General features: G+C 35.9%; 1 protein-coding gene across 2 annotated transcripts in view; it reads right to left on the minus strand.

Annotated features, from left to right (window-relative positions):
- The window catches only part of LOC123868044 (cyclin-dependent kinase 14), a 134,330-nt gene that overhangs the window by 46,477 nt on the left and 70,973 nt on the right, over positions 1-16,880 (minus strand). For both annotated transcript variants that reach the window (XM_045910388.1, XM_045910389.1), the window contains exon 3: positions 780-938. In XM_045910388.1, coding sequence (XP_045766344.1) covers positions 780-938 — 159 coding nt within the window. The remainder of the gene's footprint in view (positions 1-779; positions 939-16,880) is intronic.

Here is a 16,880-nt window from a genome sequence, read left to right on the forward strand (position 1 = left end):
CCATTTGTTTTTAAAAATCGAACTTCAATTTGAACGTTTAGTTATCGGAACTTCTCTTACTATACGAGTAACTCTTGTTTGTATCTTCAGCGGTTTCTACTTGACTTACACGGACATGTTTTAGCTAACTTCTCCCCGCAACACTCCAAACTTGCACAATTACACAAATTCAGCACTAAGTTTGAAATCTGATAGTTGCACTAACCTCAGATGTCTCGAGTTAGTGTGTAACACAACACGTGTGACATTAAACACCTTCCAACCTACCTAAGTTTCAACTGGGACAGTATGGGGAAATCCGAGATCATAGTAGTCGTGGCAACTTCTTGCCAGAGGCCCTTAAAGTTTAAAAGTTTAAGGGTGTCTGACAGGGTGTTGCATACACATGCGACACTAAATGTCTGGTAATGTATGACATGATTTCTACGTCTATTCCGCTGGCAATTTCTCTGGTGGTGCATTTGTTATCATTTAAACATCAGGTGACCCAACCCGCCTGCTCGTTTGCTCGGTATTTGTATTTTTTTAGGGTTCCGTACCTCAAAAGGAAAACGGAACCCTTATAGGATCACTTTGTTGTCCGTCCGTCGTGTCTGTCAAGAAACCTATAGGGTACTTCCCATTGACCTAGTATCATGTTTGGTAGGTAAGTAGGTAGGTCTTATAACACAACCCTCACTCGCGAGTCTGACTCGCACTTGGCCGGTTTTTTTAAATATTGGGTTGTGTTTATCCTGATTATGAAGTTCCAATAAGGTCAATGTGATAGTGGTACTTACCATAGTGGGAGTCTTTATCGTTAGGGATGTTGCCATTCGGCTCCAGTCGGTCGAGGCACTCTTCAGAGTAGCCGTTGTAAGGGAGCTTGCCGCGCGCGCCACCTCCCCCGTTCTGTCTACCCCGGCACTCCCCGTCCGTTTCTGACTCGTCTTTTGTTGCTGTAACAATAAAATACTTTAAGAACATTCCGTTTGACCCGAGACATTTCTGAAATGGTTGTACTTGGTAGTCAATTGCTTTCAAGAGATGTAACTGACTGCTATGATACATTCTGTCCGTGGTGTCTGGAATCCACACATTCACTAGATCCCCTTACTATAAACGCGAAAGTGTGTTTGTTTGTTGGTTTATTGATATGTCCTCCAATCACGACGCAACAGATCAACGTGATTTTTTTGCATGGGTACCTATAGTTAAAGACCTGGAGAGTAACATAGGCTGTTATTAGCCAGAAAAATCAAAGAATTCCCACGGGATTTTTCAATAATATGCCTTGTAACTTCGCCACTTATTTATTTTTTATTTTCTTTGCCACTTAATAAGGAAATAATCAAAATGTTTTAATATGGTATTAAATGTATCTTTTGAAACCTAGAAACGTATTTTCTGTTCTAAGTATATCTCTGTATGACAATGTATCAAACATATTTTCACGAAGAACCAATAAGGTGATAGGCTTGAACGTGAGTAGAGCCCATTAGAACCACTGGTAGAGACTGAAGATCTATGAAAGAGATAAGGAATTGCTGTGTTAAGCATAATCTCACCAAAACTACAGCTGTATAAATTCACTCGCACACGAATAGGTATATTACTGAATACATTATTTAATCTATATCGAATTTCGGATAAATTACATTATACTCATATGAGGCTATATTCACACGGTCGAGTACTTTCTAAATAATATCAAACTACGTTATATCGGTACAAATTGCGTTATACGAGTATTTACTAACTATGCGTAGTACATAATATGACAACCCTTTCTAAACTAATAAAAATCCTTCTTTTATCGTCTTCACCCCGTAGATATTCGAAAAAGATGTGATAAGACTCAAACAGACCCGTCCATTACTTTCAGAGTAAGTGGCAATAAAATAGACATTCCCGCGACAATAAAGGCCCATTATAATTCATTCTTGTATTGTCAAAGGGGAAGGTTTAAGGCTTTCCGTAAATTTTTTATACAATCAATGACTTCCACATTAAAATTCTCGAGAGTGAAAATGCTTTTCGGTGTTTTGTGAAGTTTTTCAAGATAAATCACAGTATGTGTTCACTCATTTAACTGATAGCAAAATCTTATATACTTAATTGTTAAATTTAATATTTATATCTCTATAAAAACTAAAAACAAAACCCAATTTTGCTTTCTCTAACTTAAAAATAATATATTTGTCTACCGAATGCCGATTTAAATCTTTCACTTTTTTTGTGTGCTTATACCTAAGGGTGGTGTTTATTTTATTTATGTCTTAAGACGTGTCCCGTCTATATTATAATCATCATTATGATCAGCTCAAACCATGACCAGCCTACTACCTGAGTAGAAAGATAAATAGAAAACGTTATTGCGCAAAAAACTGAGTAGGTACAGGTCTCAAGAGAAAGGTATATTATGATTATTATGTTAATTAGGAAGATATAGAGATACTGAGTTGTCTAACCATCTAATACCCATTAAGCACTTATAGCGAGCACTTCGCTCTCAGTTCTCACTGCGATACGATACCTACTCCAGTGGAGAAGTAATTGCATTTGCGTGCGAGTACTGACTACTTAGTAGCTGTGGCAATAGCACTACTAGAAATTATCTAGATTGTAAGTGTAATTAAACTCTTCCGGTCCCATAAACAACCAAGATCTGTGAAGTTATAATCGCAATATGCGAATTTAGAGTTGGAGAACTACAGATTTATACAAGAACAGTAATGCTGAAATTCGGTGCTTTTTTTAAAATTCTGATATACAAGTTATGTACCTACGTGAGATTGGCGAACTGATTAGTATGCGATCATAACGCAATAATACTTGCAAAGCTATAAACTATGAATAGGATTAGATAAAATGCTGTACGAGGAGAAAACTACATCGCATAGAAATAAGACCTTGTTAAGATATAGTTAAAAAGTTTGTTATACTTTTCAAATTAAGTTTCGGGACTATAATGAAATGTCTAACAACTGAGTCGAAGTCATTAGTGATATTGTCTGGTTTCAGCACAAATCCGCGCAGTATCAAACGCTAAGAGACAATGGAATTCTGAAATACCAAACTTAAATTGGTCGCGACTTGCGACCGTAGCGTCAAGTTAACCAAGAATTAATGTACTTAGTTGATTTTCCACTGCACTGTGACAAGCAAGAAAAGCGAATAATCATTGTAAAACAAGTGTAAATTAAAAATTTATAACACCCCCGACAAGTGAAGGTTACAGTAACTAGAAAAGACCGAAGAGACCTGATAACTTTCAAACGGCTGAACCCATTTTCTTGGACTATTCCTTGCCTACGATCCAAAGTATCTGAGTTTTCCAAAACATCATTTTTAAATAAATATTATGTATCTAGGCAACGTCCAGCTTGACAGCTTGACATTTGTCAATTGACATAATATTATGAACCTAACGGTTATGTAACCTTCTTTTATACAAGAAAACTAGAAAAGAGCTGATAACTCTTAAACGGCTGAACCAATTTTTTTGGATTATAGCTAAGAACACTCTCGATCAAGCCACCTTTCAAACAAAAAAAAGTAAATTAAAATCGGTTCATTCGTTTAGGCGCTACGATGCCACAGACAGATACACAGATACACAGATACACAGACACACAGATACACAGATACACACGTCAAACTTATAACACCCCTCTTTTTGGGTCGGGGGTTAACAAACAAGGATATACTGTAATCTGACAAACTACTTTAGTACGCAAAGCTACACCTATTAAAGTTATTAAAACTGAATAGTCAACTTAATAAAGCCAATTGAGGTGTTTAAACTGTACGTACCTAATAGTAGATGCCGACGGTAACTTATAAGGGAAATTCACTAGTTCTTGATCTCTAAGTATTGGATAAAATAGTCCGGAACTCATTGATTACGTCGAATAACATCAAATTATTACAGATAGAACCAATTAATTACATCCTCTTACAAGTATTAAGTTGCAATAAAAATATTGATTTTCATCCGTTTCATGTTTAATTTAAAAGAGAGGGCTAACTTTCTTAAAATTAAATGCTTCCGCATTGCACTGGTGCGTTTTAAAAACCACAGAACAGAAATATATTAGCCTCTAGAGTCTAGAGTGAACTAAGTAAAATAAATTTCTTACCTACCTTAATTAAATTTGGATTTTTGAATAAGCTATGTGGGAAAACTGTTGGAAATATGCAATTGTATTAAACCGCACATAGATCAACTTTAAGTTACACACAATTCAAGCTAAATAAAACAAATGAGAACTGCGGCGTTAAACTCCAGTAAATTCTTCCCGTCTACGAGATACAAAACACAATCCCGGACAAATTGCGCAGCTTATCTTTTGTCTCCAACACTCTCGGCTCGCGTACTGCCACCGGGTAACCGATTTTCTGAAGCACAACGGAAATTATGAAGACACCCGGCGTCTCGAGCTCCCTGTAGTAATTGAAACCCGGGCTTGAGAGACTCTTTTGGTACCCACCTGATAATAGATCTCACAGCGAAACGCGTTAATTAGGCGACACGGGCGCACGAGTAATCCACCGTTCCCAGCGGAGCAGCAGAAATCAGATAACGTTATTAAAATATCACAGTGTTCACAAGAGAGATAACTCGTGCAAACACCTCTTGTGCAAATATGATCAAAAAACAATGGCTATTGGATATTTTCCGGGTGGGATTATGGGATTAGAGCTGAGTCGTGTCGGAGCACGTGCAGAGCGGATGCGATAAGAGCGCCTTGGTGTGGGAGAACAATGGCATGCATGTATACGAGCCAATAATGCCAGTTCCGTTCTGCCGAGATGCAATTAGATATTGCATTGTTTCGATCGCATTCACGCCGCTCTCGATACCGGAACAGATCTTATCGATGATGCTGATTAATCTCAGTTTCCTCGTGTCATATTTGACTAATGTTATGGCATTTGTTGGGAGAAAATGGTGATTGCGTGAGGGGTCTCTCGGGATTCTAATCCGTTACATCCAATAGAGCTAATATAAATGGATAGTTTTATTACTTCTGCAGCAATATTATGTATTAATATAAGCTGGGGAACGAATCTTGTGTTTATAAAGTAGCGCACGTACAGCTGTTAACCGATGTTATAAATATTCAGAACTTTGTAATCGTAACACTTTGTAATTTGAAATATTTAAAATGGACACAATTATTACTACTTTTTGTGAAACTAGGAGTTATGTGCATTTTAAGCAATTAAATATCACTTGCTTTATCAGTAAAGGTAATCAACGTGAGGAAATCGGCATGCCTAATAGTTCTTGATAATGTCCTCAAAGGTGTGAGAAGGCTGCCAATCCGCTCTTGCCCAGTGTGGTGGATTATTGTCTAATCCCGTCCCATTCTGAGGGGACACCCATGCTCAGTAGTGGGCCATAACTTAAAAAGTAAAAACAAAGCCCCGACTGCGGTTTGCACTGCATCTTTTTCACGTCATTTTGTTTTTTTAAGAATTTGATATACTTAGCTACCCAGTGACACTCGTGCGCGATTTTTATAAATGATACCTCATAAGACGAATCTAATGACGTATCATTTATCAAAATCGGTTGAGCCGTTGAGTAGTTACGAGCGGACATACATACATATATTATACATACATAGGTAGAGGTCAAACACATAAAGTAAAATATTCTTACTCCCTTCCTTTTGGGATTCGCCGCAGTGCGTGGGATAAAAAGTACATAAGATATGCACTATTTCGAAATAGTGGTAGTTCAGTAGGTAACTAGAGATGAAGCAGACTGCTTCTCGAATAACAAGCTCGTTATACTCATTAGGACAGAAGTTCTGTCTTCAAGTTAAAATTAACACCGTCATGAACCATGTCCGGGAAATAACGCGACGAGTTACAGTATTCAAATTAAGTTTTGATGGTAAACTATTACATTATTCAGTTCCACGAACGCACGGAACTTTTTGATCATCATCATTGCCTGGTACAATGACTGACGAGAATTTATACTTATAGGTAGTTTAAATTCTTGTCAGCAAATGAATTTGATCGTGTTCCAGAGGATGCGTGGTTTGAAAACTGTATTACTGAGTCTCGCCGACAAAATGCCTCTTGGTTCTTTCAATGAATATTATGGCTGAATAAATGGATTTCCTGCTGTGTATCCAAGTTGGTTGGCGGCTCTATGTACATTTTACAAGAGTATCTGCTCAAACAAGTGATAATAATAATATTAATCTGCATCGATTCTTGATTTGCATTTCTTTAGGGTATCAACGGGGCCAACTAACCCTCCGCTGTCCGTCCGTCTATCCATCAATGGATTGTACTTAACTCATGAACCGTAATAGGTAGAGAGTTGAAATTTTCCGTGTATATTTCTATTGCCGTTATAACAACAAATAACAAAAAACCAAGATAGCGAATTAATAATCAACAAGTGTAAATTAAAAATTTATAACACCCCCGACAAGTGAAGGTTACAGTAACTAGAAAAGAGCTGATAACTTTCAAACGGTTGAACCGATTTTCTTGGATTACCTATAGCTAAGAACACTCTCGGTCAAGCCACCTTTCAAACAAAAAAAAACTAAATTAAAATCGGTTCATTAGTTTAGGAGCTACGATGCCACAGACAGATACACAGATACACCGATACACACGTCAAACTTATAACACCCCTCTTTTTGGGTCGGGGGTTAAAAATGTAAAGGTGTTATATTTACCTTGTACGATGGTACGGAACCCTACGTGTGCGAGTTCGACTCTTACTTGACCGGTATTTATTACTTGTAAACATATGTAGAAGCTTTATCTAATAAAAACCGTAATTATTTCATTAGTTAATGTGCCAGTGTCCTCAAAGCGCCATGAACTAGTGACTCATGGTAAAGGTACTCGGAAACTATACGACATGATGTCAAAACTCAAAACACATAACTCAAATGGTTTATTGCCATATGCTTCTAGGTAATAACACTTTACGTGCACTAAAGATAGTCTATCGACAGTTTATTTATGGGTCTTGTTATTTACAACTCATTACCAATCTCGGAGTCTCAGTAGAAGCGATATTCCGCAGCAATTATTATTGTCGTAGGTATTTTTAACCCCCGACCCAAAAAGAGGGGTGTTATAAGTTTGACGTGTGTATCTGTGTATCTGTCTGTGGCATCGTAGCGCCTAAACGAATGAACCGATTTTAATAAACTTTTTTTTGATTGAAAGGTGGCTTGATCGAGAGTGTTCTTAGCTATAATCCAAAAAAATTGGTTCAGCCGTTTAAGAGTTATCAGCTCTTTTGTAGTTTTCTTGTAGAAAAGAAGGTTATATAACCGTTAGGTTCATAATATTATGTCAATTGACAAATGTCAAGCTGTCAAGATGGACGTTGCCTAGATACATAATTATTTATTTGAAAATGATGTTTTGGAAAACTCCTTGGAAAACTCAGATACTTTGGATAGTAGGCGCGGAGTCCAAGAAAATAGCTTCAGCCGTTTGAAAGTTATCAGCTCTTTTCTAGTTACCTTAGTAACCTTCACTTGTCGGGGGTGTTATAAATTTTTAATTTACACTTGTTATATTATTACTTTGATTAACCCTGAAGTTTTCATTTATGGTTTGCAACAGGTCCTATACCCCGATTTCCATCTTGACTATTCCATTTTATACCATTTTTAACCCCCGACCCAAAAAGAGGGGTGTTATAAGTTTGACGTGTGTATCTGTGTACCTGTCTGTGGCATCGTAGCTCCTAAACTAATGAATCGATTTTAATTTAGTTTTTTTTTTTGTTTGAAAGGTGGCTTGATCGAGAGTGTTCTTAGCTATAATCCAAGAAAATCGGTTCAGCCGTTTGAAAGTTATCAGCTCTTTTCTAGTTACTGCGACCTTTACTTGTCGGGGGTGTTATAAATTTTTAAATTACACTTGTTGTAAATGTTTATTGTATATGTGTTGGATCAGCAAATATTTTTTTTTCTATTCTATTCTATTTGCAATGGTTTCGATCTCCTCAAACAGAATATGAAAATGTACTTACTCGCGCAAGTCGTTACATGAGTAAGTATAGTTACAGGAATTCTATATAAGAGAAACGTGCAGTGAAGTATCGTGTTGCGGAAATGATTCGCATGACCGACGACCTTGCGACGCGGCGGTTTCAGTTGTTGATATCGAAATACAATAACATATGATCCGACTACCTTTGTAATAAATAATATGTACTGCATATTAATTACCTTGAATAAACTGCATGTATTATATTGAATTGAAAGGATACATTACATTGCGTGATTTGTGATCAGGTAGATATTTTGATCTCTATGTAACTCTTTACTTGATGTTAGTTTTGACCCTTGCAATATTTCTGAACTCATAATAACTACGTATTTTTAAGAAATAAAATTTATATACGAATAGGTATTTGGCTAGAAGTACATTTTATACAAAATTAGTGAAAGGTTTGTGTTTAAACTTGACTGTATTTTGAGATAAATTAGGTGCAACAAAAACCCTTTGAAGAACTTCAGTACGCAAGAAAAATCCTATATAAAGTTAACTGTGACAACAGTTCTTACAAAAAACCGTACCACAGTGGTCACGGATGGGCAAATTAAGTTTTTTTTTACTACGGCTGAAAATAATTCAAAAATAGAGCACAAAAATAACTAAACTCTTCACGAAAAAATTCATAATGAAAAACTTCTTTAAAGTTCCGTACCCAATGGTGCCAGCGCGGACCCTATTACTAAGTTTCCGCTATATATCCGTCCGTCTGTCTGTCAGCGGGACGTATCTCATGAACGGTATTAGGTACAGAGTTGTCACAAAATGTGAACTTCTATTGCCGCTATAAAAACAAGTAATAGAATTTCAAAAGAAGCCCTGAAATTTAACAAGTGTAAATTAAAAATTTTCATCACCCCCGACCAGTGAAGGTTACAGTAACTAGAAAAGAGCTGATAACTTTCAAAAACTTGGAGTTTTCCAAACATTTTCCAAAACATCATTTTTAACCCCCGACCCAAAAAGAGGGGTGTTATAAGTTTGACGTGTGTATCTGTGTATCTGTGTATCTGTCTGTGGCATCGTAGCGCCTAAACGAATGAACCGATTTTAATTTACTTTTTTTTGTTTGAAAGGTGGCTTGATCGAGAGTGTTCTTAGCTATAATCCAAAAAAATTGGTTCAGCCGTTTAAAATTTATCAGCTATTTTCTAGTTTTCTTGTAGAAAAGAAGGTTAGATAACCCTTAGGTTCATAATATTCAAGTGTCAATTGACAAATGTCAAGCTGTCGAGATGGACGTTGCCTAGATATTCATAATTATTTATTTGAAAATGATTTGTCGGGGGTGTTGAAAATTTTTAATTTACACTTGTTAAATAAATAATAATGTATATCTAGGCAACGTCCATCTTGACAGCTTGACATTTGTCAATTGACTTAATATTAAGAACCTAACGGTTATGTAACCTTCTTTTCTACAAGAAAACTAGAAAAGAGCTGATAACTCTTAAACGGCTGAACCAATTTTTTAGGATTATAGCTAAGAACACTCTCGATCAAGCCACCTTTCAAACAAAAAAAACTAAATTAAAATCGGTTCATTCGTTTAGGCGCTACGATGCCACAGACAGATACACAGATACACAGATACACAGACACACAGATACACAGATACACAGATACACAGATACACACGTCAAACTTATAACACCCCTCTTTTTTGGTCGGGGGTTAAAAAAAGGGTAATTTCTCGTACGAAGGTACGAAACCTTCTTGTGCGCGTCCAACCAGTTGATCACTTTTATAATACAAAATTCTTTTGAACATGAATGATACCTATCATTACATCATGGTACGAATTTTGGCTCGGTGTGAAAATTAACCGTCCATTCATTCGCCCATTCAGCCAATTCGACATAATTGAGATTTACACGCCCATAAAATCCGTGACTCATCAAACGTGTAGTAAATGACGTCTACACGAGAGGAATTTAATGCAAATCACAGACACATTATGGATTTTGAATATGTAATTTGCAAACCACTCAATACAAAACCACTCAATAATAAGCACTCAATTTGACACGTGTATCGCGGGTTGTTATTGAAGACTAGCTGATGCCCGCGACTTCATTCCCGTGGATATATGTTATTAAAAATCCCGTGGGAACTCATTGATTTTCCGGGATAAGAAGTAGCCTATGTGTTAATCCAGGGTATAATCTATCTCCATTCCTTTCAGCAAAATCCGTCTAGTAGTTTTGCGTGAAAGAGTAATAAACATCCATATATCCATCCATACATACAAACATTCGCGTTTATAATATTAGTAGGATTAGCCTTTTCCCGCGCTTTCGTCCACGTCGATGATTTAGGTTTTATAAAGACCCCTTAAAAATCCTTTCTTCTTCTTAATTGTAACACCAGAAGGAAGACATTGCGTTCAAGAAGTGGCATCTTTAAGGACAGATGTTATTCGTTTCACGAGCATTCGCCACTTCTCCCTGCATTTCGATATACCAGTATGGTGCAAGGTACCGCTCACAGCAGACTTTATTTCGTCGGTTCATTGCATGGGCGATCTTCTTCCTTCCTTTCCTTCCTTAGTAGGGTCTACGTTATATCTTAAGTTTCTGGACTCAGCAGTTAGAGCCGTATGATGAGTTAGTCAGTAGTTAGTTTTCCCTTTTATTTATAGACAGAAAATATTCAAGCGCGTCTTATAGATAGTGGTAGACACGGTCGAACAGGCCAGAAATAGACTTTAGACAAAGAATAAAGAATCATCACAAAACTAATCCGCACCATTCTCAACAGCAAGGTCCACGAAGCCCTACATACTCGTTATAGCACAGAATTTGAATACAAGTGTAAATTAAAAAATTTCAACACCCCCGACAAATCATTTTCAAATAAATAATTATGTATATCTAGGCAACGTCCATCTTGACAGCTTGACATTTGTCAATTGACACTTGAATATTATGAACCTAACGGTTATCTAACCTTCTTTTCTACAAGAAAACTAGAAAATAGCTGATAACTCTTAAACGGCTGAACCAATTTTTTTGGATTATAGCTAAGAACACTCTCGATCAAGCCACCTTTCAAACAAAAAAAAGTAAATTAAAATCGGTTCATTCCTTTAGGCGCTACGATGCCACAGACAGATACACAGATACACAGATACACAGACACACAGATACACAGATACACACGTCAAACTTATAACACCCCTCTTTTTGGGTCGGGGGTAAAAATGAACGACATTTGTTTACAAAATGATCTTTGATTGAAGGGCCACGACTCTCAGTAATGGAAGACACCACCTTCTCTCAGAGAGAGAAAAAACAATCCCAATGGTGCTGATTCGGTTTAAAAAAAGGTGCTATCCTTTACAAAATCTTTCCAGCAGATAAGGATAGGATTTCTTTGAGAACCTGCCAATTTTGAAATTGTGTAGCACCACTATCAAAGTTTATCATAGAGAAGCTATTCAAGCTCTTGTAACGGCAATTGCAACAAAGTAGAACGATGATATCCATTTTGTAACAAAAACCGAAACGAGCGAGCAAGCTTATGCAACAGCACGGTAATGCATCGGTAAGATTGCTCTTCAACGCCATAAGAAACGTTCACCTTCCTCTTAACCTCCTGGTTGCATATCAAACCCTATATTTTGCATTTTCTAAGGCTAGATCTTGGTTTCTACGACCCTTTTTAACCCCCGACCCAAAAAGCCCTCTTTTTGGGTCGGGGGTTATAAGTTTGACGTTTGTATATGTAGATACACATATATCTGTCTGTGGCATCGTAGCTCCTAAACTAATGAACCGATTTTAATTTAGTTTTTTTTGTTTGAAAGGTGGCCTGATCGAGTGTTTTAAGCTATAATTCAAAAAAATCGGTTCAGCCGTTTGAAAGTTATCAGCTCTTTTCTAGTTACTGTAACCTTCACTTGTCGGGGGTGTTATATATTTTTAATGGTATATGTATAGATATAAACTTCAGTTTACAACTTTTAGCCTATCTAAACCGTGACAATTAAAGATCGTCTATTGTAAATTGGTATTGTTAGAACTTCGGAACTTTGGCAATGATATCGTTGGAATCAACTTTGTCACTGAATTTGGGTTCAACTTCTAAAACCTGATGCCTCAAAGGAAATATTCACATAAATTGTAAAGACGGGACTTATCGATTATAATTTATAATAAAATTAATTGATACTATCCGAAATATAAAACTGTTTTTTAAGGTTTTTTTGTCAGTAGTATTGTGAACTGTCTTAATATGTGTGCCTCGAATGATATCATTTACAATGGTCAAGTTATGCATGCATTCGTATTCATTGCATAAATATTTACCAATAACTTATGCAATCAAATTAATTTACACTTAGAATATCTGTCTTGATGTTGTGTACGCAATTTCGATGTGTACTTATCATTAAAAGCGGTAGGAATTAACGGCTATTAGCAATCGAAATATTTACATATTTCGATATTAAACGCAAATAGCAAATGTACGGTTAACTGGACCAAATTACATAATCTAGATGTGATATTCACATCAGACTAGATGCGGTAGTACACTAAACAAGCTAAGCAAAGGTATGGATGGACCCACATCACAACACCGTTTACTTCGCTTTTTAACCCCCGACCCAAAAAGAGGGGTGTTATAAGTTTGACGTGTGTATCTGTGTATCTGTCTGTGGCATCATAGCTCCTAAACTAATGAACCGATTTTAATTTAGTTTTTTTGTTTGAAAGGTGGCTTGATCGAGTGTTCTTAGTTCTAATCCAAGAAAATCGGTTCAGCCGTTTCAAAGTTATCAGCTCTTTTCTAGTTCTTACTCTAACCTTCACTTGTCGGGGATGTTATAAATTTTTAATTTACACTTGTATCATGTCGATCTGTCTGCACCCTGCAGATGGCTCGACGTCTTTTTAACCCCCGACCCTAAAAGAGGGGTGTTATAAGTTTGACGTGTGTATCTGTGTATCTGTGTGTCTGTGTATCTGTGTATCTGTGTATCTGTGTTTCTGTGTATCTGTGTATCTGTCTGTGGCATCGTAGCGCCTAAACGAATGAACCGATTTTAATTTAGTTTTTTTTGTTTGAAAGGTGGCTTGATCGAGAGTGTTCTTAGCTATAATCTAAAAAAATTGGTTCAGCCGTTTAAGAGTTATCAGCTCTTTTCTAGTTTTCTTGTAGAAAAGAAGGTTAGATAACCGTTAGGTTCATAATATTATGTCAATAGACAAATGTCAAGCTGTCAAGATGGACGTTGCCTAAATACATAATTATTTATTTGAAAATGATGTTTTGAAAACTCAGATACTTTGGATCGTCGGGGGTGTTATAAATTTTTAATTTACACTTGTTCTATCTAATAAAGTGACGATAAGTAGGTACAAGGTTAGATTAATAGTTTTAAGCTTATTTCGTGGTTTAACGACATACTACAATGTAGATCACCGGTAGGTACATACTACCACTATTAACTTGATTTGACCACGACTCATGAAACTGAGTCGAAATATCGACAAATCAAAATCAGCATAATATTATAATAATAGTATTGTGAATTTGCCATTTATAGTTTGCAGAGGATAGCTATTTGTGTATATTTGATGTAAGTAATTGGATGTTTGTGAACAGTAAAAAAAATTGTGGTATGTACCCGTGTAATCTACATTATAATATGAGGTTAGATTGGGTTAGACTAATCAATAACCAGACCAAGTTGGACATGGGAGTTGGCATATACGTAGATGCTCTTATGTACGATTAGTTATGCGTAGTTTGGTTAGAGATACGAGTGCGATGATGCCAGATTATGTTTCCATCCGACCACTCCAAGTTCAATTTTCTTCCATTACAAATAGAAAATGAGAAAAGCTTTCACATTGGAAAACATAATTTGGTTTGACTGGCTGCGCCATCAGCACAAACTTAGCAACTCTCGTATCTCGTAATTTAATAATTATGATTTTTTTCTCTGTCTCTTATGCGAAAATTCATCATTAACTCTATTACCCTCCATTGTTGTTTTCTTTGCTAAAGATAATTTCTTCGTCTGTTGGGCTATAGCTTTTTAGTGTTCCGTATTTAAAAAAGAAACTCTTAAAGTTTCGCGGGTTCCGACACGCACTTGACCGAGTTGAGACAAGTTTTTTAATTTTTATTTACCCTGGAATTCATTGTCAAGATAAGGGCTTCTTTAGGGGACCATGCAGATGGCATGTGTCATAATCAATCTTTACGTATTAAGGCTGCATATGACACATATCATATCGTCTGTATGATCCCCTGTATGGTCTAATAATCATCTGGGAAATGTGGACTATACAATACTTTGTCCAGCTAGAAAAAGTATAGGTACCTATCATGATTTAGTGCCCCTTTGTAAAATTTTGAAAAGATGATGACACCTATTCAATAGGGCAAATTATTCTGGACGTGACATTACTATCTGCGGTTCGAGAGCCTGGATCGGCAAAACAAAGCTATTTCAAACCAATTCGCACACAATTTGCAAATTGTGGAATTTGGAAAATGAGGGTATAGTTTGAAAACGCACTTGTATTAAACTGTACATTATGTAACGAATCCTTTCAAGCGAGAGGCAGTGACGAGAACTAGCAAGTTTTTGAGTTATCGAATAGAGAACGGCTGTACTCTACATCAAGTTTTGTCGGAGTATATCCGACTAGTTTATATTGAACTAGCTAGAAAATGCCCGTGACTTAATCCGCGTGAATTTAGGTTTTTTGAAACCCCGTGGGAACTTTGGTTTTCCGGGATACAAAGTTTACTGTTAACTTACAAAGTTTTTTTTAAATATGAACCGCCAAGAAATACCTAATACAATCATGGTCAATAAAACTTACCGTTTATCAAAAATATATTAGCTATTTTGGTTTATTGAGTGTAGTATGTGCACAGTGGTGTCAAGATGTCACGCTAAATAAGAGTAATTACTACGACGTTTTGGGAAAACAAAGGACCGTCGGATTAACTCTGAACCAATTTCCGTCCACTGTGCTAGTACTGGAAAATGTGGTCAGCGTACTTGACATAATAGTTCCAACTTCCTAAGCTGTTTAATTTCGTTTGTATAGGTCTCCTTTTCGACAAGAACATAAGTATTTTGTTATATAATATTCTATTATCTATTTTTTATATATGTACCTACTTTTAAGCTCTGGTCTGGTCAGTTAAATCCTTTCACCAAAATCCTTTCGGCCTGTAAGAGCCGCCCTTGCACCCTTTGTATAGTTACTAAATATTTATATATTACTATTATTATTATGTAATACTTACAATTTAATTTGTTACTATTAAATACAGTTAAATACAGTTTTTCAAAACTTAGGCGCGTACTTGCACAAGGACAATCAAATTGATTTAGTTAAAAATGATGTCACTTTTTGGCTACCGCATTATGCTCTTGCCAAAAGACAGCATTAATTGAATTGAATCAGTTTAACTGTCCTCATGCAAATGGGCCTTAATGATTAAGTACATGTGATTTTAAACGTAATAAACTATTTGATCTATTAAAATCACCTTTTAATTTTGCATTGGAATTGTAATCTTTGCAGTAATTAAAGAAATTACTACACAATATTTTCATCGTTCAAGACTTGGAAAACAAATAATGACGTAGATGATAGATGATCAAATAAGGCCTAGATCACTATCACATTTTAATGGTAAAACAATGAGTGCAAAAAGTAATATATTCCAGCGCTTAAATTTCAAATAAACTTCAGCGAGTTTAAAGTTAGGTAAAACAAATTCAGAAGGAAAAAATAGTTTTCCGAAGCTCATTAGCAACTTAAGAAAAAGCGCAAAGCGCGGAAACGTAAATTAATGAATGCTGAAGGGAGAAAAAAGAGGGATTTTTTCCACAAAGGGCATTACACTTATGTCTATACATACATTTTTCCTCTCATAAAGTCATCGAGGCAAAAGGCAGTTTCATTTTGCAACCACTTGGACTGGTAGTTATAATCCTGTACGGAATATATTATGCCCTTTTTCAAAGTCAAATCATTTATTCAAAGTTGGTACCATTGTACACTTTTTGATTTCCAATTGATGAACTTGTAATATAATGATAATAGTGATAATTCATTACGTAACCTTAAAACTAAAGCTACGAGGGTCCCAAACACGCCCAGGTCTGAGAAGAGCCCACAACAAACTCAGCCAGGTTTCTTTTTACTATCACCACTTCACAAACTTACTTTAACGTATTAGAACTATCAAAGCTGTTAAGCAACTCATTCCCAAGATTTACTAATTTTTTAATTTCTTATATGTTAAAAATATATATATAATTATTATATAATGTTAAAAATAGGTTACAAATAATTGACTGTTATTAAAAGCCATTAAACAATATAAGAAGAAGAATTGACTGTTACATCTATTAAATATGGCCATATATACAGCATTGCATAGGTGTCTCTGGTTCAAATTTTTTAACAACAATAAAGAATGAGTAATAAAGATGAGGAAAAACATTACGTCTAGTCTATAAATTAATTATTATTAATATTACCATTATCTATCATCATCACTCATGTATCATCTTTTGATTTCCTAGTAATTGTAACATGGAATATCGTTTAACGTTAACAGGCTGCACATAGCAGATGATTAACGCTCGAGATTACGCGGTTTTAGCACGAGGGTGTAGTTAGTTTGCACATAAAGTCATTGGAGCAGCAAGATTAAACTAATTTCCATAACGCGCACACCAAAGAGTTGCCATACCTTTGTCGATAGGGAATTATCACATTATACCTACATTATGTCGATAGGGAATCGTCGATATCTCGTAAGAACAGACTGCTAATAGGTATTTAAAATGTGGAAGTTTA

This window comes from Maniola jurtina, chromosome 9 (genome assembly GCF_905333055.1).
Source record: "Maniola jurtina chromosome 9, ilManJurt1.1, whole genome shotgun sequence".
In the NCBI taxonomy this organism is placed as follows: Eukaryota; Metazoa; Arthropoda; class Insecta; order Lepidoptera; family Nymphalidae; genus Maniola; species Maniola jurtina.